This window comes from Trachurus trachurus, assembly GCF_905171665.1.
Source record: "Trachurus trachurus genome assembly, chromosome: 11".
Lineage (NCBI taxonomy): Eukaryota > Metazoa > Chordata > Actinopteri > Carangiformes > Carangidae > Trachurus > Trachurus trachurus.
Window position 1 is genome coordinate 1,984,229 of NC_139904.1, and position 22,386 is coordinate 2,006,614.

At 42.1% G+C, this 22,386-nt stretch overlaps 1 protein-coding gene across 1 annotated transcript in view; it reads left to right on the plus strand.

Moving 5' to 3' along the window:
- Positions 1–22,386, plus strand: part of LOC310993737 (microtubule-actin cross-linking factor 1-like) — a 207,296-nt gene that overhangs the window by 76,270 nt on the left and 108,640 nt on the right. Inside the window, exons 46-58 of the mRNA XM_083982185.1 lie at positions 169–486; positions 1,714–1,880; positions 4,622–4,778; positions 6,209–6,320; positions 7,431–7,493; positions 10,212–10,453; positions 11,521–11,650; positions 13,278–13,477; positions 14,443–14,673; positions 15,879–16,155; positions 16,852–17,450; positions 18,494–18,682; positions 20,998–21,204. Of these exons, the coding sequence (XP_083838311.1) occupies positions 169–486; positions 1,714–1,880; positions 4,622–4,778; positions 6,209–6,320; positions 7,431–7,493; positions 10,212–10,453; positions 11,521–11,650; positions 13,278–13,477; positions 14,443–14,673; positions 15,879–16,155; positions 16,852–17,450; positions 18,494–18,682; positions 20,998–21,204 (2,892 nt within the window). The remainder of the gene's footprint in view (positions 1–168; positions 487–1,713; positions 1,881–4,621; positions 4,779–6,208; positions 6,321–7,430; positions 7,494–10,211; positions 10,454–11,520; positions 11,651–13,277; positions 13,478–14,442; positions 14,674–15,878; positions 16,156–16,851; positions 17,451–18,493; positions 18,683–20,997; positions 21,205–22,386) is intronic.

The window sequence follows — 22,386 nt, forward strand, 5'->3', positions numbered from 1 at the left end:
TGATCTCAGTTCTGCTGGTAGTTTGTTCCACTTGTGTGCAGCATCACAGCTAAATGCTGCTTCACCATGTCTGGTTGAATTGTGAATACCACAATTCATTGTGAAAACAAGTAATGGTGACATCCCTAGTGAGAAGTTGAGCCTCCTCTGTCTTTGTTTCCTCCTCAGAAACTTCGCCAGGAGCTTCTGTCCCGTCAGGGCAGCGTGGAGGCGACGCGGGACTCGGTGTCCAAGCTGCTGCAGAGCTCCGACGCCTCCACGGCCTCGGGGCTGCAGGGCGCCGTGGACCAGCTGACGCAGCGCTACGCGGCGGCGCAGGCCAGCCAGGCGGAGCGCGAGGCCGAGCTCCGAGCTCTGCTGCCCCGACTGGAGAGCTACGAGCGGCTCGGCACCGACCTGCAGGCCTTCACCCACACCCGGCTGAAGGCTCTGAGCCCGGCGGGCCAGCCCGACCGCAGCATGGACGACTACAGACAAACCATCGAGGTCACTTATTCATTCATTCATTTATTCATTTATTTCGGACATGTTAATTGAATCAGACTTCAAAGTCAAAGTCAAAGTCAGCTTTATTGTCAATTCCACAATATGTACGGGACATAAGAGAATTTAAATTGTGTTTCTCTTAGACCAAGGATGTCAAACTCAATTTAGTTCAGGGGCAACAAACAGCACAATTTAATCTCAAGTGGGCCGGACCTGTAAAATAATAGCGTAATAACCTTTAAATATATTTTAAAAATTTAGATTTTCCTCTGTTTTAGTACATTAATAAAATGTTTACAGTTACTGAACTATCCCTTTACAAAACATATTATGAACCACCTGAAATTTCTTGATAAAAATATGTGCAATTTCAAATTTTCACACTTCACTTCACAATTCATCGTGAGGGCCAGATTGGACCCTCTGCAGGGCCGGTTCTAGAATCTAGAATAAATATGAATAAAAAAACTAAGCTAAACTAGTGATAAAAAATTAGTAGAAGGCACAATAGAAGCAGTAGTAAAGTGCAAAAGACGGTAGTGCGAGTATTGTCAACACACACAATTTCAGTTACACAATACAAGCAACATGACCGAAAGGGAAACAGGAGAAGCATAAAGCTCATCAGCTCCCGCCCTGATTACCATTCAGAATACATTCATTTCATCACAATGTTTCTTTCTTAGCATAGGTGATACAACAGCAGAATAACGTTAAACCCCTTTCTCTGGGTTTAAATCAATTTATAATAGTCTAGAATAGAGTTTTGTATTTCTTTTTTAAAAGTCCACAAGTTTCTTGATTTTTTTTAACCTCATCATCTAGTTTGTTCCACTGTTTGACACCAGTGACTGAGATAGAAAAGCGTAGTTTCAGCCTAGTTCTCACTCTCCTCTGCCTAAATAACATACTTCCTCTCAGATTGTGTGTCACAATGAAAAAACCTTGTACTGTAAGTTATGCAGAAGGTCCCTGTTTGCAGCCCTGTACATAATCTGCAGAGAGTTGTAGTTGATTAAGTCGTGTAGTTTGAGGATTTTTGCATTGATGAACAACTGGTTTGTGTGTGTGCTCTGTACTGGGCAGAGTGTAGAATCCTTACGGCTCTTTTTTGAAGTGTGAACAGGGGGTGCATGACACTTTTGTACGTGTTTCCCCACACTTCTGTACTTCTATCTTTATCTCTGTTTATTCACCACGTGCGTCTTGTCTCTTCTCTCCCTTTAGGAGGTGCGGTCGGAGCTGGAGCAGGAGGCGGGGCAGCTCAAGTCCTTCTCCAACCTGGGCTCCGAGCTCAGCCACTCGCAGGCGCTCGGCAACACTCAGAGCTTATTGGATAACGTCAGAGGAGTGTCGGACGACTTCAGCCAACTGGAGGCCAACGTCAGCAAGAGGTACCAATATATGAGGCCGGCATTTTTATTTCTTTCATTTTCATTCATTAATTTATTTGTAATGGTACTCTGTATATTCATGAACACCCCCCAAAAAATAATTAGTTGTAAATATGCCAGATTTAGCTCAAGAGCTCATTTCCATCTGCAGTCCCACCGTCCACAAATAAAATTACAGTGAGACAAAAACAAAACAAATGATGAGCATAATACAAATATAATACATCACACAATAGTTGCATCAGTCGGAAGGAACAAGAGTGGTGAGATATTAAAGTGCATTTATCCAACAGAAAATGTCATAAAGTGCTATTTTTAAAGGGATAGTTCAACATTTTGCCATAATCGCTATAGTCATAGCAGTAGGTTTGTTACCTTTAATTGTCGGTGCAAGCTGTTTTTAGAACGGCGGAGCAGAGCGGCGAGCTGCTCAGAGCTACGCTACGGAGGCTCATTATGGGATTTCTTGGTTTCCCTCATCAAACTCCTCAAATACACAATCCAACAACTCCACAATAACGCTCTGGTGGACAAGTTGTGAGCTGCACATTCACCACGCTATGAGATAATAACACAACGTTACCACACAGAGTTGATTTAGAGGGAAATTCATGCTAAACCACTGATGCACGTTGCCTTCAGGGACAGTTTTTCATCAAGCAGTCTCTGCATTTACCTCTATTTACGCGTTTTGGAGTTGTTGGATTGTGTATTTGATGAGTTTGATGAAGGAAACCAAGAAATCCCATAATGAGCCTCCGTAGCATAGCTCTGAGCAGCTCACGGCTCTGCTCCGCCGTTCTAAAAATAGCTTGCACCGACAATTAAAGGTAACGAACCTACTGCTATGACTATAGGGATTATGGCAATGGGCCAATTTGCCAAAATGTTGGACTATCCCTTTTAAAATGCATGGAGTAAAGTGCCTACTGTTGTAAATAGGAAATAAAAGTTCACAGAGCTGGTTTTTATTGCTCCTCTTTAGTCAGTTGTGCAGTTCACCATTACAGCCACTAGGGGGCGCCAGATACAAAGCTGTTTAGGGTCTGATCTTGAATTATATACAATAATATCTGACTGGTCCTATGTGATGAAACAGTTGGACGACGTGGTCACTCTGACCCCAGACCAGCTGAGTCAGAGTAAAACAAACCTCCAAACACACTAACTGAGACAACTGGTTCAGACTCAGACCTGCTGCTGCTGCTCGTGGCGTTTCCAAAATTTCATTTCTAAATCCGTATCCTTCACCAGTTGCCATGCCGACCCCGTGTGATGTCATATCAGTGAATAGCCACACTTGAAGCCTGTCAGCATAGAGGAGGAGGAGGAGGAGGAGGAGGCTTTATAAATACCATCAGACTGGTTTAGTTTATTGGATTATTCTTTAGTTTGTTGAGTAAATGATGAATAATAAATGGAGATTTATAATAACTGTCCTGTTCTTGATTTAAACAACAACTCTGTGAACTAATATAAATAAAGGCCGAGTGGACGTGGCTCATTGTCCGTCCTATAAACGTCTAACCCTCTTCCTCGTATTAACTCTCAGCCCCCGACCCCCTGCAGAGGAGAAAATAGCAGCGTGATAATGACACGGCTCAGTGCCAGAGCTGTTGTGTCTACACAGAGAGAGAGAGAGAGGCCATGATGTTAATGTGTGTTTCTATTTTACAGAGCTTATAATGTAAAAATAAAAATAATAGCCTATTAATAAACTTTATTTATATAGCACCTTTTTAAACAAAGTTACAAAGTGCAGGACAGGAAAAAATGGTTTAAGATACAGGAAACAGTTTGAAATGACGACCCAGATAATAAAATAATTAAATCCTGTGGCTCGTTGTATTTAAAACCGGAAAATAAAGAAAATTACAATTAAAAAATTTAAAAAAAAAAACTTGTGGTTAAAAACGGGGTTTTGTAAAAGATGAATCCTGTTACTGCTTTACTCTGTCTGGAAAATGAAATAATAAAGGTACATTTCCTCTTCCACCTCCTCCTTTCCCCCTCCTCCTTCTCTTCCTCCTCCTCCTCCTTTTCCTCTTCCCCCTTCTCCTACTCCTCCTCTTCCCTTTCCTCTTCTTTCCCCTCTTCCTCTTCCTCCTCCTCCTCCTCCTCCTCTTCCTTTACCTCCTCTTCTTCCTCCTCCTCCTTTCTTACTCTTCCTTTTCCTCTTCCTCTTCCTCCTCCTCCTCCTCCTCCACCTCCTTATTTCTCCTCCTCCTCCTCTTCCTCCTCCACCTCCTTATTTCTCCTCCTCCTCCTCTTCCTCCTTCTCCTCCTCCTCCTCTTCCTCTTCCTTTACCTCCTCTTCTTCCTCTTCCTTTACCTCCTCTTCTTCCTCCTCCTCCTTTCTTACTCTTCCTTTTCCTCTTCCTCCTCCTCCTCCTCCTCCTCCACCTCCTTATTTCCCCTCCTCCTCCTCCTCTTCCTTTTCATCCTCTTCTTCTTCCTCTTCCTCCTCCTCCTCCTCCCCCCTCCTCCTTCTCTTCCTCCTCTTCCTCCACCTCTTCCTCCTTCTCCTCCTTTCCTCCTCCTCCTCCTCCTCCTTCTCCTCCTTTCCTCCTCCTCCTCCTCCTCCTCCTCCTCCCTCCTCCTCCTCTTCCTCCACCTCCTCCTTCTCCTTCTCCTCCTCTTCCCTTTCCTCTTCTTCTTCCTCCTCCTCCTCTTCCTCCCCCCCCCCTCTCCTTCTCCTCTCTCCTCCTCCTCCTCCTCCTCCTCCTCCTCCTCCTCCTCAGGTTCTCCTCCATCCAGGCCTGTGAGCAGCAGCTGCTCCTCTTCCGTGGTCTCTCCGGCTCGTTGCTCCGCTGGCTGCAGTCGGCTCAGGACCAGCTGCCGCCCAGAGAGGCCAACCTGGACACCGAGGCTCTGCAGAGGAGAGTCACGCAGCTGCAGGTAACCAGGAGGAGAGGAGGAGCAGGAGGAGCAGGAGGAGGAGGAGGAGAAATCATTCTATAACATTATTATAACATAATGACACTATAGCGATATAAGAGTGCCGAGGCGGAAGCAGGAAGTAACGGCGCCATGGGTCCTCAATTTGAAAAAAGTCTCTCTTTCTCTCTCCAAGTTTTATTTCGTGATCCGATTGAATTGTGCCGTGAGAAAATAATATGTCCTCTATCTGTTTAAAACATCACGTTTCATGCCGAGAAATCAGCAGTTTGTTGTAAAACTATTGTAAAATGTCAAATGTCAAAATGTCATAAGTAAAAGAATGTTATATCAAAATGTAAAAAAAAAAAAAAAAGAAAAGATTATGATAAATATTTTTATTCTGTGGGTAATGGGGGCGGGACTAGATAAGCTTTTGCTTCTCCCGCTTTCCCTTTCGGCCATGTGTATTGTATTACTTGAACTAAGATGAAGTGTGATGATGATGATTTAAATTGACATGCCCGAAATAAACAAATTGATTGATTGATTGAAAATAAAATTCCGAAGAGTCCGTAACCATAGAGACTCCAGGTGGCGTAGGTGACGTCACCACATGGCGTCCTTCCTTTCCCGTGTCAGTTGGTGACGTATTTTTTGTGGGACACCAGATCTGTAGTCCGTAGAGCGGTCTTCACACTAAATACATTCATCTGTTTCCGTTTTACGATAAACGGCTGATTTCTCTTCATGAACGGTGGTGTTTTAAACAGGTAGAGGTCATATTTTTTTCTCATGGCGCAATTCAAATGGATCACGAAATAAAACTTGGACTCCCTTTCATTTGTATGGAGATTTTTTTCGAATTGAGGTCCTATAGACCAGAGCGGCTTTTTTATGCAAATGAGAATGACTGATGCATCCTGGGTAATTTAGGGGCAGCGCCCGGCATTTTTAAATTGCACTCAGTGGCTTTTTGTGTTTTGATGGAGCGTAGACTAACTAACAATCAATCTGAATGTTTTATTTTTTGTTTCTTTTGTAGCACTATGTCTCATAATTATTTTGACTCCCTCTTTGAAACCCACCGTTCACGCTATCTTGAAAAATTACAATGAATGAATCTAGCGGTATGCTCCTTTAGCCTCCCACAGTGATCAATGACTCCACACAGTGGCCAGACATGTCTGACCCAGACATCTACACGTATTTGGTGGAATCACCGGGGAGGTTTTGGCTAAGTGTTGTCTGTAAATAGCCTGTTAATAGACAACTTTTTGTTAGTTAGTTTGTCAAGCCAGTTAGGCTGAACTTTTCAATGGAGGGATGCCGGTAGCTGCCCCTAAATTACCCAGGATGCATCAGTCATTCTCATTTGCATAAAAAAGCCACTCTGGTCTATGGCGACGTTATTTCGGCTCTCTATAACCGGGTGTGTTATCGTCCCTCAGGACCTGGTGAGCGACTGGGAGTCTCAGAGCTCCAGAGTCCAGGAGCTGAACAAGACCGGCTCGGAGCTGGAGACGCTCATCATCGACGTCACCGCTCCGCAGAGCAAAACTGGTGAGAGCACACGCTGTCCTCACACACACACACACACACACACACACACACACACACACACACACACACACACACACACACACACACACACACACACACTCCTCCCTTCAGTTCCAATGACTTATTCTCCACATGAGACCGTTTTACAGGCGCGTTTGGGGGAAATTTGTAAGAGGAATGATGTCGGAGCGAGAGGCAGCAGGAGGTTTATAAAGTTACATGACCTCAGAAAAACAAGTGAGGAGCCAGAACACGGAAAATAATCCTCCCTGTTATTACAGTATTCATTCTTATGTTGCATATAGATATAGATGTAAAAAATCTATAGATATATGTGTAGATATATAAATAGTTTTTTCATTTATCAGAAAAGATGTGAACAGAATCATGAATCTACAAGTATAAATGTGTCCAAGAACATTGGAACAATGCAGATAAGATCTATCTATACATATATAGATATCTCTATCTCTCTATATATGAAGAGTTCATTTGCAAAAGCAGATAAATGCCATTTTGAAAAAAATGATGCTTTTGAATTATTCTTTGCATAGTGTTGTTTTCAATAAAGCTTTATTTTTTTGAGCTACATCTGTTTTGTTTTGTTATGTCTCATCTCCTTGGTCAAAGCCACTCAACTTTGGTTTGACTGGTGTAAATAATAATTAAAAAATAATTTATCAATTATCAAATTAGTTATCTGCTTTTGCAATGAACTCTTCAAACTCTTTTCAAACTCTTCATTCATACATAATTTATAACAAAATATGAAAAGGACAAAGACGATCACACAAATAAGCAAAAAGAAAGAAAACGAAAATGAAAATAAAATTGGAAGTCACCAAAAAACATGTCTAGATTTAGTCGGTTGTTTGATGGATCAGAGAACAAGTTGTTTTAGATCTGACGTGAGTCTGCTCCTGTCGTCTGTTTCCACGGCTTCTTGTCCAGCGTCTGTTGTTGTTTCTCCTCAGATCTTCATCATCTTCTATCTTCTGTCTGTCTGTCAGCTGTGGGTCCATCGCTGCTCTCTGCTGTGTGGTTGTGTAACTGTGTTGTAGTATCACTGTGTCTCAGTCAGGTGTGTGTGTGTGTGTGTCTCTCTCCCAGGTGCTCCTCAAATCAATGGCTCCTCAGGTCCCAGCAGTGTCAATGGCATTCACACCTGCAAAGGTGAGCTCTTCCTCCTCCTCCTCCTCCTCTTCCTCCTCCTGCAGCTCTGTCTTACCTAAAGCTTCAAGATCTAAAACTAAACACAATAACATCCTTTATATGAAGAGATTGTATTGTTTATTGTATTATTTGGATTTCCATTAGTCTACATAAAGATGGAGACTATTCTTCCTGGGGTCGACTCCACCTTAAAGCAAACACTTATTCCAACAATACAGCGTTTATACAAAGAATTACATAAAATCATTTATCCTGAATATATTAACAAGATTATAGAAATGCATATTTAGTAGTACAATGTAAACTAGATAAAGTAGCATTTCCTGATGGAAATGCGTGTGAATGCTGAAAGCAGCTGAACGCTGCTCAGCTGCTGCAGAATTAGCAAATAGTGCAAGCAGTGACTGATCACCTTACAAATGTTTGACCGAGGTAGGAATCGAACCCACAACCTCATGGTCATGGACTTTCACTCTGCCTCTAGGCCTGTGACTATTTTTTGGTGAATTAAAACGAATTAAAAAGCACTTAACAGCAAGTTACAAAGTTGAGCTCCTTCTCCTGCTGCTGTGAAAAAAATGCATTGGGGTGAATGAGAGCAGAGAGCTCCCTGGCTGCATTTAAAAAATATTTTAAATTATTATCTAAGTCTCTTTGCATTTTTGACCAGAATTTTAGCCAGAAGACAAGTGTGGCTACAAAACTGGAAAAAAATCAAGTGTCTAGAGTTTAATTTGTGGCCGTGCTGACAGTTTAGACAGAAAAACTCTAGAATGTTTTTTTTTGCCTCTCTCCACTCTGGCTGACAATGTCACCACTCTAGCTCTGCTCGTTAGACGCAACACACACCCATTATAAAGCTGGATTTTGTCAAAAAACTTAATGCTTTTAAAACTGCCAAATATCAGAAACTGTTGAAGATATCAATAAGCTGAGTCATAGAGGAACACTTAAAAAGTTTGTCTACAGCTTAGAATTTGAATGAAGTCTCTAGCAGAAAGTATGGTGAAGCTTTAGTGACTGAAAGAAGTAAGATGATTTGAAGAGTTTGAAGACTGTTGAAGACAATGCATTCTCTATGGGGGAAAAAAAAATCAGAAATAGTTGAATATTGCAAAAAGTATGAATATTTGAAAAGAGAAAAGTAATTCCGATAAAGTCCAGAAAAAGCTGCATGATTTGATGTATGAATTGTTGAAATAGCACAAAGTATGAAGGACTAGAAGAAGACCGTAAAAAGGTGGAAGAAAATGGGCGAACAGAAGAACAATAGTGTTGCTTTCAGCATTCACACTGAGTTAACATGATCTAGAGGAATAATATAGCTTTTTACATGATTATAAAATAGTTACATGATTATAGACATGACATGATCAGGAGGAGTAATACCGTTTTTTTTTACATGATGATAAAATAGTTACATGATTATAGAAGAGTATACGTGAGATAACGCAGGTGTATTAACATGCTTGAATTCAACTTAACATGATTGCCTAATTTAATAGTCGTCTATTGCAACATAATATTATGACCAAACACAGCTTCTCTCAGTTTCATTTTAAAACTGGACATTCCCGTGGTTGTGATTAATGTTGAACGCTGTTGTTCCTTGTTTCTGTGTGATGCCGTCGTGTCTCTGTCGGCTTCTGTTCATGCAAAAACATCTGTCACTGTTAAATATGTCTGATATGTCTGATAAACGCTCCGGTAACACTTTACTTGAACAGGTATTCATAAGATTGACATAACACTGTCATAACCATCGATGAATACTTATGACAGCTGTCGTTAAGTGTCATTCGGTAAGTTATGTCACTTTTGATGCAAAGTTGACATTGTTTGAGATGTTCCTTGTTATGAGAACTTGACATCATTTTTTAAAGTTTGGCCATTAGGTCTGCTATGACAGTTTAAATTGTCTTTATGTCAAGTTGTCAGAACAAAAACATCTCAAACAATGTCAACTTTGCATTAAAAGTGACATAACTTACCGAATGACACTTAACGACAGCAGTCATAAGTATTCATTGATGGTTATGACAGTGTTATGTAGGGATGTCACGATTACTTGTTTTCACAATTAAGCGTGGTATTAAACGGCACAATGAATAATCGTAAAGATTCCTAAATACCGTCACTTCCCAAAAAAGATTATGTCAGAACCATATCGGCAGATGTGCGCCAAAATAAAGGTAAATGCACAGATACTGGTCCATTTATCTAACGTAACATTGAATTGATAGGAATTTAAATGTTAGCGTGTCGTTTGTATTTAAAAAAAACAACAAAATTAAACAAAAAATTATTAAAATAAACGTAAATTTGGTATTGATGACAATTTATGACCTGAATATTTCAAACACTTCCCCTGGAGGGTTAATAATTGGTCATATATTAATAGAAACTTGAAATATTTTGTGTAAACAATGAGTAATGTAATTATATTTTGACTATATTTGATTTTACACATTTATAGTGTTGTGAAATTAATGAATGCATAATAATCATGATAATCGTAATACCGTGATTATTACTCTGACAATAATCGTACCAAGAAAATGTATAATCGTGACATCCCTAGTGTTATGTCAATCTTATGAACACCTATTCAAGTAAAGTGTTACCAACGCTCCGTATGAGTCTGAGTCCACGCTGAGCTGAGCTGAGCTGAGCTGAGTCCACGCTGAGCTGAGCAGCCATCTTGTTTCTCCTCCTCAGACCTGACGGAGCTGCAGGTGGCCGTGTCGGACGTGAACGGCCGCTACGAGGCGCTGGGCGGCGAGCTGAGGGAGCGTCTGGGCCGGCAGCACGCCGCTCTGGAGCTGAGGCAGAAGGCCTGGCACGGCGCCGAGGAGCTGAAGAGCTGGCTGAGCAACAAGGAGCGCAGCCTGAAACAGGGCCAGAGCGCCGCCTCGCCCTCCAAACCCGAGGCCGTCCGCGCGCAGGCCCAGGAGAACAAGGTAATAATAAACTTTATTTGTATTGCACCTTTCTTAACAAAGTTACAAAGGTAGAGGAGCTTCTGGTTGTCACGGTCACACCGACCGACCGTCCTTGTGGAGGACGGTTCACTTTTAACTGCCCCACTTGGATTTTTCTAAACTTCTAAACTCGTCTTCATGTATTCGACTTGTTGCATACATTTTTTATTTATTTATTTAACCTTTATTTAACCAGGCAGAATCAATTAAGAACAAGTTCTTATTTACAATGATGGCCTGATGAGACATAAGCTTCTTGAGGGGAGGGGGAGGGGGGCTGTGAGGGAGAAAAGATAGGTTAAAAGACGATAGCAAATATGCACAACTATACAAACATTCAGCAAAAAAACAAGCCATAAAAGTTAATAACAGGGATATTCAAGCATAAAAAGACAAGATTTTTACAAGCATAAAAGAGTAAATAGCCAAGGTTTTTACAGACATTACAGGATTCTTTAGAGAGCCTAAAAGTTGAGAGAGGGTAAGGGACAGGGTTATCAGTAAGGATTATTTACAAACATAGAAACACTAAAAGACAGAGTTGGTTTCAGTAATTAGTACCAACAGTGTGTCACAGAAAGTGGCCTATAGGCCGACAGCGGCAGGTATGGGCATGCAACAAGCAGAAAACTGAGGAAAAGGGTTAAATAGTTAAATAGTGGGGAAGGGAAGCAGCTGCAAGAATCTGTAAAAAGGTGTGAGATGGCGTCTTTGAAGGCCGGGATGGAGATGAAGTTATCCAGTTTAAGGTGTTGTTGTAATGCATTCCAGTCAGAGACAGCAGCTGACTGGAAAGATGCAAGGCCGGATGTAGATCTGGTTTTAGGAGTTGTTAACAGAATGAGATGAGAGGACCGAGTGCTGTATGTGACAGGAAGTCAGTGCAGCAAGCAAGACAGGTAGGGGGGTGTACGTTGAAGGAGGGTCTTGTAAATGAGAGTGAGCCAGTGGATCTGACGGCGGGTGTGAAGTGATGGCCAGTTTACCAGAGAGTAAAGACTACAGTGGTCTTTACTATCTTTAATTTGCATCGTCTCCCCGTGCAGGCGCTGCTGTCGGAGCTCGCCGAGCATTCTGGGAAGGTGGAGGAGCTGAAGAGCACGCTGAGGAAACTGATAGCTGACAACCCCGATTCTCCAGAGGCCGACAGCTGGAGGCAGCAGCTGCAAGAGATAGGTACGGTGGCCTGCAAGGGGACAAAGAGGAGAGAAGTGATACAGAGTCAGCTGAAGCACATGCACAAAGAAAAAAACATAAATGTGAATGAAGGCTACGGCTACACAGCTACTGGAGATACTGTTCTGTTTAGTTGCTGCTGCACAATAAGATAAGAGACTTCAGTTTATCCCACATGTTGGAAATTCACTTGCTACAGCAGCAGTAAAAAAAACAAAAAAACAGCAAGAGTAAAGATATAAAACGTAAAATAGAGACGCACTATATAGTTTAGTACAAAAAATATAATAATTTCTTTTTTTTTTTTTTTTCGTAAGCGCTTTTACAGATGCTCAAAGACACTTACACTTTAAAAATCATAAAATAGAGCAAAGTCAGAGTGTAATTCAATTAGAAAACAGCAATAAAACAGTATAACACACAAAAAAACAGTATAAAAATGTGTTTTGAGCATGGTCTTGAATGTTGGGAGGTGTGTGCAGAGAAAAATATAAAATATATACACTGTTCTGCACTTTAAATTATTTGAGAAGATAAAATATATTATATATACCATGTTTGTTTAGTGTTAAAATATTACACAGTGATACTTTACTCTAAAAATATATATACATAATAATAATAATGAACAAATTGAGATGTGTGAAAAGTGCTATAACAAAATGACCTGCACCAAGTGCTTCACATAAAGAGACATAAAATCAGCTTTAATGATAAAAAATATATATATATTTGACGTGAAGGTAAAAAAAAAAGTAAAATGAGTTGGAATAATAATAAAGAGAAGGAAATATATATGAAATGCATACATCGAAAGGATGAAACCATTAAGACATTGAAGTGCAACATGTCAGAGGTTAAAGCCTCTGTGAATAGTAAACGGCTCAGAATGAACACGTAAAAAAAAAAAAAAAAACCCAGAGCATTTGAATCCGCTGTGAAGAAACTAAATTGAAGATATGAAGATTTCTAAGATTGTGTAAGAATCCGAGGTCATTATGGGGTTCAGGTTGGATGTAACGTAATCTTAATATGAAGAGTCGTCAACCGAGAGGAATGTGAATATCAGTCTTTCCACCGCTCTTCTATAAAAATGTGAGAAAACAATAAAAGGATGGAAACTGAAAAGAAAAAAAGGGAAAAGGATGAGTTGTTTTTACTGAGGCATGTTTTTGAAAACTGTCAGAGAGAGAGAGAGCGTGTGTGTGTGTGTGTGTGTTAGTTCTTCAGAGAAATGGAGAGATCAATATTATCCTCAGAGAGAAAGAGAGAGTGGGACGTGTTCCTGTCAAATCCATTTGTTCCTTTCTCATACTTGATATTTTTACCACCGGCCGCTGTGAGGTAACTGAGACCGAAATATTTAAGGTTGAAATCCAAGACGGAGGCTTTTATACCTCTTCATTTCATAACACACACACACACACACACACACACACACACACACACACACACTGCAGGATGCCCAGAACATGAGTCAGAGAGGAGGAGGAGGAGGAGGAGGAGGGAAGACAGAAAAGAAAAAAGAAAGTCTTATTGTTTAATAATTTCAGATTTCATCACCGTCACTGATCTGATGACAAAAAACACACTTTTTTTTTGTGTGTGTGTGTGTTTTTTTTTGCAGAGTCGCGCTGGCAGACGGCCAATCAGACGGCAGCTCAGAGGCAGACGGAGCTGGAGACCTGCGCCGACCGGTTGGGCAGCTTCGCCTCGTCGGCCAATCAGCTGGGCCCGTGGCTGCGGGAGAAGGAGCTGATGATGAGCGTGTTGGGACCGCTGAGCATCGACCCCAACATGCTCAACACACAGAGGCAACAAGCACAGGTACTGTAACACGACTCACATCCACTCTCATCCAACTGCTTCCTTTTAGAATAATAATAATTAGAAGTTTTATTTATAGGACAGGTGCAAAGTGTTTAACAAGACAAGGTAAAACTGAGAAAGAGCATTTAAGAAACAGTTCAAGGGAGAGAAGAGTGATAATGAGGTGCAGAAAAACTAAATTAAAAAGTCTAAAATGATTTAATTAACTGATAAGAAACTTATGGAGGTAAATTAGATACTTTATTAATCCTTTGCAGGAAATTACATGAAAAAACCCCCACAACAGATCTGTAGAAATAGATGACGCTCTTAATTAATACTATTTAATACATAAGAATGATCAAAACAAATTTTAAAAAATCTATCTATCGTTCTATCTATCGTTCTGTCTATCTATCTATCTATCTATCTATCTATCTATCTATCTATCTATCTATCTATCTATCTATCTATCTATCTATCTATCTATCTATCTATCTATCGTTCTATCGTTCTATCGTTTTATCTATCTATCGTTCTATCTATCTATCGTTCTATCTATCTATCGTTCTATCTATCTATCGTTCTATCGATCGTTCTATCGTTCTATCGATCGTTCTATCTATCGTTCTATCTATCTATCTATCCATCTATCTATCGTTCTATCTATCTATCTATCATTCTTTCTATCGTTTTCTATCGTTGTTGAAGTTGTTTATTTATAGTAGGATAAGCTACTCGTTCTTTCTATCTGTATATCGTTCTTTCTATCGTTCTATCTATCTATCCATCTATCTATCTATCTATCTATCTATCTATCTATCTATCTATCTATCTATCTATCTATCTATCGTTCTATCTATCTATCTATCTATCTATCTATCTATCTATCTATCGTTCTATCTATCTATCGTTCTATCTATCTATCGTTCTATCTATCTATCTATCTATCTATATTAATGTGTGTGTTTCTTCACTTCCAGTTCATGCTGCGTGAGTTCGAGACCCGGCGGCCCCAGTTCGACCAGCTGACGCAGTCGGCCGAGGGGATTCTGTCCCAGAGCAGCGACGGCGCCGCTCAGGACCCCAAGGACCTGGCGGAGGTCCGGGCCGAGCTGGGCTCCATCTCGCAGCAGTGGGAAGACTTGACGGGCCGCCTGACGCAGCGGTCCGACCACATCGACCAGGCCCAGGGGACCAGCCAGCGCTACCAGGTCAGGATGAGATCAATTATATGTGACCCGTTCTATCAAAATGAGCCCGTTTTTAGATAATCAGCTGATAACGTGGAAAACCCATAGAAAAAAAAAAAAAAATTGCCCTAATTTCAAAGCAATGACATTCAAAAACAATCTCCCAAAGTTTCACAGTCCAGATAATTGAGAAAAGGCACGTAGGCTAAATGATGATTAAAGTTGACTTGGAACTTAAACCCTCTGAAAATGAGCGTTGCATCGGTGCAAAACATGAAATATCTTCTGAACCGTTCACGATAGAGACGAGCTGTAAACTGCATCTGAATCGTGGGATTCTCCGTTTTCCGACGGTCATTGAATGTTGCCTCTATGAGGAGAAGGGACAGGTACAGATCTGTTTCTGTACCTGTCCCTTCTCGTCCTAGAGGCACCATTCAATGACTAAACTAAATGGCTAAACCGAGTAGCATCGATGCTAAACCGAACGTAGCAACGATAGATGGATGGATAGATAGATGGATAGATAGATAGATAGATAGATAGATAGATAGATAGATAGATAGATAGATAGATAGATAGATAGATAGATAGATAGATAGATAGATAGATAGATTTACTTTATTAATCCTGAAGGAAATTCAGGTGTGGTCAACTGCTCACAGAAGAATCAGTCACACACACATATGATAAAAACAGATTATAAATATCTAAAAATAAATAATAACAATAACTAATAACTGGAAAACCGAACGTAGCATCGATGCTAAACCGAACGTAGCAACGACACAACGCTTGCACATGTTTTACAAAACATCAACAAAACATGACAACTTCTGAACCGTTTATGATAGAGACGAGCTGTAAACTGCATCTGAATCGCGGGATTCTCCGCTTTCCGACGGTCATTGAATGCTGCCTCTATGACAACAAGGGACAGTATAGGGAGCGTGTAATCACGTGGTACAGGAACAGATGCCAGAGTCACTGGCAAAAACTTTAACTGCAATTTTCTCAGGTTTTAGAACAGAATAAGAGAGTGAAAGAGAGGTATCATTTTAAAGCTTATTTTCTAATCTTCCCATTGATACCAAAATCTCAACTTTTAAATTTGGGTCACTGTGACTCATTTTGATGGATCAGGTCACATATGTGTTTAATTGCATGTTAGGGCGTCACCATGACAACAGTGTCATAACCTCCTCCCCCTCCTCCTCCTCCTGCAGGCGCTGCTCAGAGACCTCTCCTCCAGCGTCTCTGCGCTGGGCGAGCGGCTGGATGCTCAGGCGTCGCTGAGCGCTCAGCCCGAGGCGCTGAAGCGGCGGCTGCAGGAAACCGGAGAGATCCGCTCGGAGCTGGAGCGGCGGCGCGGCGAGCTGGCCGAGGCCGGGGCGCTCTGCCGGGAGCTGAGCGCCATCGTGGCCGAGCCGTACCTGAAGGAGGAGCTGAGCAAGCGGCTGGAGAGCGTCAGCGCGCCGCTGAAGAGCCTGGAGGAGCGAGCAGGTCGGTGTTTGGGTCTGGGTTTCACATCCTCGTCTCATTATCAGGGTTCTTACTGATCCTTAAAAAGTCTTAAAAGGCATTGAATTCATTAATCTAAAAACAAGGCCTTAATTGGCGTTAAAATGTCTTAAATCGGTTTTTCAAACGTCTTAAAAATTTTAACACTCGGTAAGTGGTATTTTATGGTTGTAATTAGTCTCAAATCTCAAAATAATTGGTAATATTCTGACATGGAGAAGTTAGTGGCGGCCGTCAACGCTAAATTTCTTACCGCCACCAGCTCCCAAATCAGTTTTTTTTCCCCCCAATCATTCATGTAGCAGTCACTTTACCTTGGACCACATAGGAAAGTGGGTAAAATTGTCCCTGACCCTATGTAATAGATGTGGTGACGTTTTTTGTTTTGTTTTTGCATTTGTGTTTATTGTGAAGTCGGTCTTAAATTTCATTTCAAGTGGCTTTAAAAAAGTCTTAAATTTAAGTTGGCTTAAGCTGTAGGAACCCTGATTATGGAAGTGTTTTCTGCTGGAGCTGTGATTCTTCTACACACAGAGAATTGTTGGAGATTAACTTGATCCGTGAAGCTTTAACTTTGTTTTGATTACGACTAACAAAAATCCAGAGAAATAAACACAACAGGGTCCTGGCTCAGTGTTTATGTCACTAATCCGTGCTCTCTGCTCTGCTCTGCTGCAGCCGACGGCCTCTCCCAGCTGCAGGCCGCGCTCTCCTCCACGCAGCAGTTCCAGCAGATGTTCGAGGAGCTGCGTTCGTGGCTCGACGAACGGTCCGACCCCAGCGAGCTTTCCTCCGACTCGTTACCCTGTCGGCCCGACGCCGTGCGCTCGCTGCTGGCCCGGACCGACGAGCTGCAGCGCTCCATCGCCGGCCAGCGAGGCTCCTACGAGCTGATCCAGGCGGAGGGAGCGTCGCTGCTCGCCACGCTGCCCGCGGGCGGAGACGAGCGCTCCACGCTGCAGTCCCGCCTCGCCTCCCTGAGACAGGACTGGGACGGGCTGAACCAGAGGGTCTCGGAGCGGGAGAGCCGCCTGAAGAGCACGCTGGGCAGAGCGGAAACCTACCAGCAGCACAAGGCGGAGCTGATCCCCTGGCTGTCGGACTGCGAGGGGAAGGACGAAGACATCCGGCCGGCGCTGGACTCGGCCGCTCTGGACGAAGCTCTGCAGCGAGCGCGGGCGCTGAGCCTGGACCTGGAGAGACGGCAGCCGCTGGTGGAGGCCTTCAACACGGCCGCAGACCAGCTGCTGGAGCGCTGCTGCATCGGAGACGACGAGGTGCGCAGTCTGGTGCATCGTTAAATAAATATAAATCTCACTTTATCTGCTTTATTAACTCATTGAGTGCCGCGCTCCTTTAGTTAAGTTTTAGTCAAGTGTATCGGCAATTTAGACGATTTTTGACGATATTTGTAGAGCCACAGTGTATTCTATATTATTGCCACCAACACACATAGTGGCTCATTTGAAAGGTGAAACTTTATGCTTCAAATGGCCACAAACTGTTTGTTTCTACGTGCCTCTGTTCCTGAGAAAAGTCAAGCTAAACATGGCTGGGTTTCACCAAAATCCCTGCTTTTTTTGTAGAATAGAGCTGTCATGAGTTTTTATCGTCATCTATTTCATTTCTGCTCGTCGTAGAGTCCCCAAATTTACACATAAAGGTGTGTTAAAGTGTCTAGTTTCATAATTTAATTAAAAAAAACGAGAAATTACGTGGTTGACACTCAATGAGTTTAGTGAGTTAGGCTGAATGTCACCAGCATTAACCCTCTGGGGTCATGGCGTCTTCAAAGCGCCGTAAGAACGAAACGAGAGCACCTGCAGCGCTGCTGTCAACTTCCATCGAAAGTGCAGTTTTTAAACTCTCTTTGTCTTTGAAAGAAGATATGATAGTTGTAACTTGAAAACACAAAACATATTATAGAATATATATTTCCATATATTCGGGAACAAGTGGTCAAATCAGTTGATGAACACATCAGAGACGTCTAATGTGGATCAGGGGGTGAGGGTACATTTTTAAGATTTGTATTTGGTGATTTTCGGGCCCAATGTGTTAATAAAGTAGGTTAAAGTGTAAAAATAATGATCAGATCATAAAGGTGAACTTGTGCTGGAAAAAAAAGATACTAAACCTGGGCACGTGAAACATTTTCTTATGTGGTTTATACAGTACAGTAATGGCAAAATTAAAAGTATTCAAAAACAAAATAGGCTCAGACCCCTAAAGGGTTTAGAGTGTCTGTAAAATGATTGAAAAGTCCCAAATGAAGTAAAAGTATTAGAGTTCCCTGATGTGATGTAACTTCGTGCTGCAGGTGCGGGATGAGAAGGCCCAGCTGAACCGGCGGGTGGAGGCTCTGGGCGAGCGGCTGCACGGCCGCTGCTCCCAGCTGGAGGAGCTGTCCGGACGCCTGAAGGAGTTTGAGGAGGGACGGCAGGCGGTGGAGCGCCGGATGGAGGCCGCCAAGCACCAGATCGAAGTCCAGGAGGCTCTGGGACCTCAGGTAGCCTACTGACAGAGACCACGTGTCTGGGATTTTAATGCACAGTCTTTTTTTCTTTCTTTTTTTTTTTTTACTTTATTAGCAAATATTGTATGTACAAAACCAACAAGGTATACATTCATGTGGAACAGCACATCAAATATGAAAGGACAGTACAATGATGGAGTAAATTATAAAATATAGTCATAGTCATAAATATAGTATATCAATAATAATTAAAGCCGCAAGCGGCTATGACGGGCCCTCGCTCCACGCCACTCGGCGTCTCGCTCCCACGACCCCCCGGTCCCCGCCACCCCCGGGGCGCTCTTTGAAACCCCCGCGCGCCACCGGACGTCGGCAGCTAGTAGAGGGTCGTTCCCTCATCAAACACGTGAAATTTCGAGCAAATCGGACAATGTACGATGGAGTTACGGCAAGTTTACAGTTCGTCCACCAGGGGGCAGTAACGGGATGTGGGTTGTTGCGTTCTGGGTCGTGACCTCATCACACATGTGAAGTTTCGAGCAAATCGGACAATGTCGATGTAAAATATGGCATTTCCTGTGTCCACAAGGGGGCGACTTGAGCGAGCTTGCGTACGATCAAATGGAGGTGTAGAGGGCGGGTGTCTGATCACGTACATAAATTTTGAAGCAGTTCGGACGAAGTACATGGGAGATAGAGCAGCTCGTGTATGCATGGCGAGGCATCAGAAATGGCGGCGGCCACAGTGGCCACGCCCTTTGACCTACCGACCTGCAGAGCACAAGCTGTAATCAGGGCGGTCTGAGGATGATGTGTAGCGAATATGAAGTCGATCGGGCGAAACCCCTAGGAGGAGTTCGTTTCTGATGGACCGCAATACGTGGCGCCGCCACACGGGGGCAATTAGCCGTAGCCTCAAAGCGTTCATAATGTAGCTTCACCGATTTGTTTCACATGTATCAGAAGTGGAACGAAGTTGCTGGGGTGAACTATGTACGATTAATTCATGTTAGCGTAATCTGTGTCGACTTCCTGTTACCACCGGGGGGCGCTATGAGTAACGTGGGAAGTTAATATGTCAGATTGTTCAGGAAGGACCCATCATCATGTCCACCAAGTTTGAAGCGGCTACGATCAAGTATGTCGGCGTGAGAGCCGTTCGAAGTGAAACGGCGCCGAACACGAACAGTCGCCAAAATGTCTTGCATCATAGCAGTCACGCCCTTTGACCTACAGACGCGCGGAGCACAAGATAAGATCAGCATGGCATCTCGATGGTCCATAGCCAATTTGAAGTCAATCGGACGAAATCTCTAGGAGGAGTTCGTCCAAATACGTCAAAATTTCAATTCAAAATGGCGGACTTCCGGTTGGGTTTAGGGCGTGGCTCCAAGAGGATTTTTTGTGTGTCTCCCCATGTTCTATAACCCCACCAAATTTCATGCATGTAGGTGAAACACAGAAGTGGGGCTCGCCGTTTCCAACTTTCTAGGGGGCGCTATTTAGCCATTTTGGCAAGTCCATTTTTAACGACTTTATCAGACAAAACTTTTTGCCTGTCTGCATGTGCGTGCCAAAAATCGTGAGTTTTTGAGCATGTTCAGGGGTCCGTATTTGCGTTTAAAATTGGGTAAGAATAAGAAAAAAAATAAACATTACAATATCTGGGGTTTTTGCTGCCAGGTCTATGCAGTACTTGGTTACTTGCTTGCTTACTTGTTGTTACTCGTCGGCTGGCACGTTGACTAATGTGCATGTCGAATTACAATAGGGTCCTCCCTGTGACGTTGTCACTGGCTCGGGCCCTAATAATACATTTAAAAAAAGTTGAGTAAATAAATATATAAAAAAATTTAAAAAAAATAGATAAAACAGGGATGAGGAATAAAATACATACACTTACACATGTTTTAACGGGTTGTGCAATGTTGTTGTTATTGTGTATTTTTGTGGATGATGCGTGTGTGTGGTCTTGTGCTGTCGTCTGCTGCTGGTAACAATAATGTAATTTCCTGCAAAGGATTAATAAAGTATCTTTAACTTTAACTTTAACTTAACATAGAAAAAAGTAAAAAGGGACAAGGCAGTTATAAATAAAAATTAAATCAGAGGTTTCAAGGGATAAGCTTTTCATAATTACTTAGAAATGTTTTGCTTTTTTTGTTGTTTATCGAGTAAAGTAGTAGAAAAGGGGCAAATTTAGGAATCGAATTTGCAAATTTTTGTTTGTGCATAAAGAATTTTGCATAAATAATGATAAAGTTCATTAGCGATCTTTTAGAATGCACCATCGTTCAGTTACCTGTGCGGTGCTGATGACTCTCCCCTCCTCTCCTTCCTCCCTTCAGGCCTGCAGCGCTAAGAGTCTGGAGCGGCTGCGGAGCCAGCAGGAGAACCTGAGGTCTCTGCAGCCTCAGGTGGTCTACCTGCGTGACCTGGCCCGGGGGCTGGTGCAGGACGCGCCGCAGACACCGGGGGGCGCCGCCGAGGGGGCGCAGAGGCTCCACGACCAGGCCAAGGACACGGAGAAGGAGTACGACGACGTCACCGGGAAGGTGAGGAGGAATAAAGAAAACACAAGGAGTCAGAGGAAGATGATCAAAAACATACAGCTCTGGAAAAAATTAAGAGACCACTCGCAAAATAATCAGTTTCTCTGGTTTTACTATTTATAGGTTTAGTTTAGTTTAGTTTAGTTTATTTATTTATTTCATTCATTTATTGAGCATAAAAACAAAAATTAAAATAAAACTCATAAAAACCAATGACAATACTGTAACTCTTGAATGAAAGGGGGCAGAAAGAAGCAAACCTTTATTGTCTACCCCTTGTTACAAATAATTAATTCACAAATTAGATAATACCTACTGTACATCCAAGCAAAGAAGTGTAGTGAAGAAGTGGTGTGTGTGTTTGAGTAAAATTTAATTAAATTTTTTTTGTTTTATTCTGTCAACTACCGACAACATTTTTCCCAAAATTGAAATAAAAACATTGTCATTTAGAGCTTTTATTGGCTGAAAATGACTAAACTAGTCTAAATAACAAAAAATATCAAGTCTTTTCAGACCTTGAATAATAATAATGCAATAAGAAGCAAAGAGCACATGTTCATATTTATTCCTAAACAACACAGCAGGAATATTTTAACTCAGGAAGAGTTTATAAATCAGTCTTTTTTGTGGGATAATAATGTCAATGTTTAATCCCAGCAGTGGTTTTTATTTATAATCTTCCTATAAAACCAGATGTGGTTCAGAAAAGAAAAGAATGAGTGTCATACATGTAGAGATGCTTTTAAGAAACATTTGTGATTTGTGGTCTCTTATTTTTTTTTCCAGAGCTGTACAAGTCTTTATAATATATGATCTTTATTTATGGAGCAGAGGTTGGGAAACCAAACAGAAATATAAAGGACATATACGTACACATCAGTTCATTTCCAAGCAGTTTAATTCCTGATGAGATCCTGAGTCTGTGGTTTGTAGCTCGGTGTCATAAATGAAATCTGGTTAATATAACGACAGAAATAAAACTTGACCCATATATCAGAACAGAAACGTCCAGCGTTTATTCAGTCTGGAGCGAGGAGCTGTTGTACAACCACAGCAACTATTTATACCGAGGGTCAGTGTGTGAGAGGGTGTCTGTCACGTCTAAAGTGTGTATTTGTGTGTGTGTGTGAGCTGAGAGAGAGCAGAGCAGAGCAGTGTCGTCGGGCCGTTACCGTTAGCACT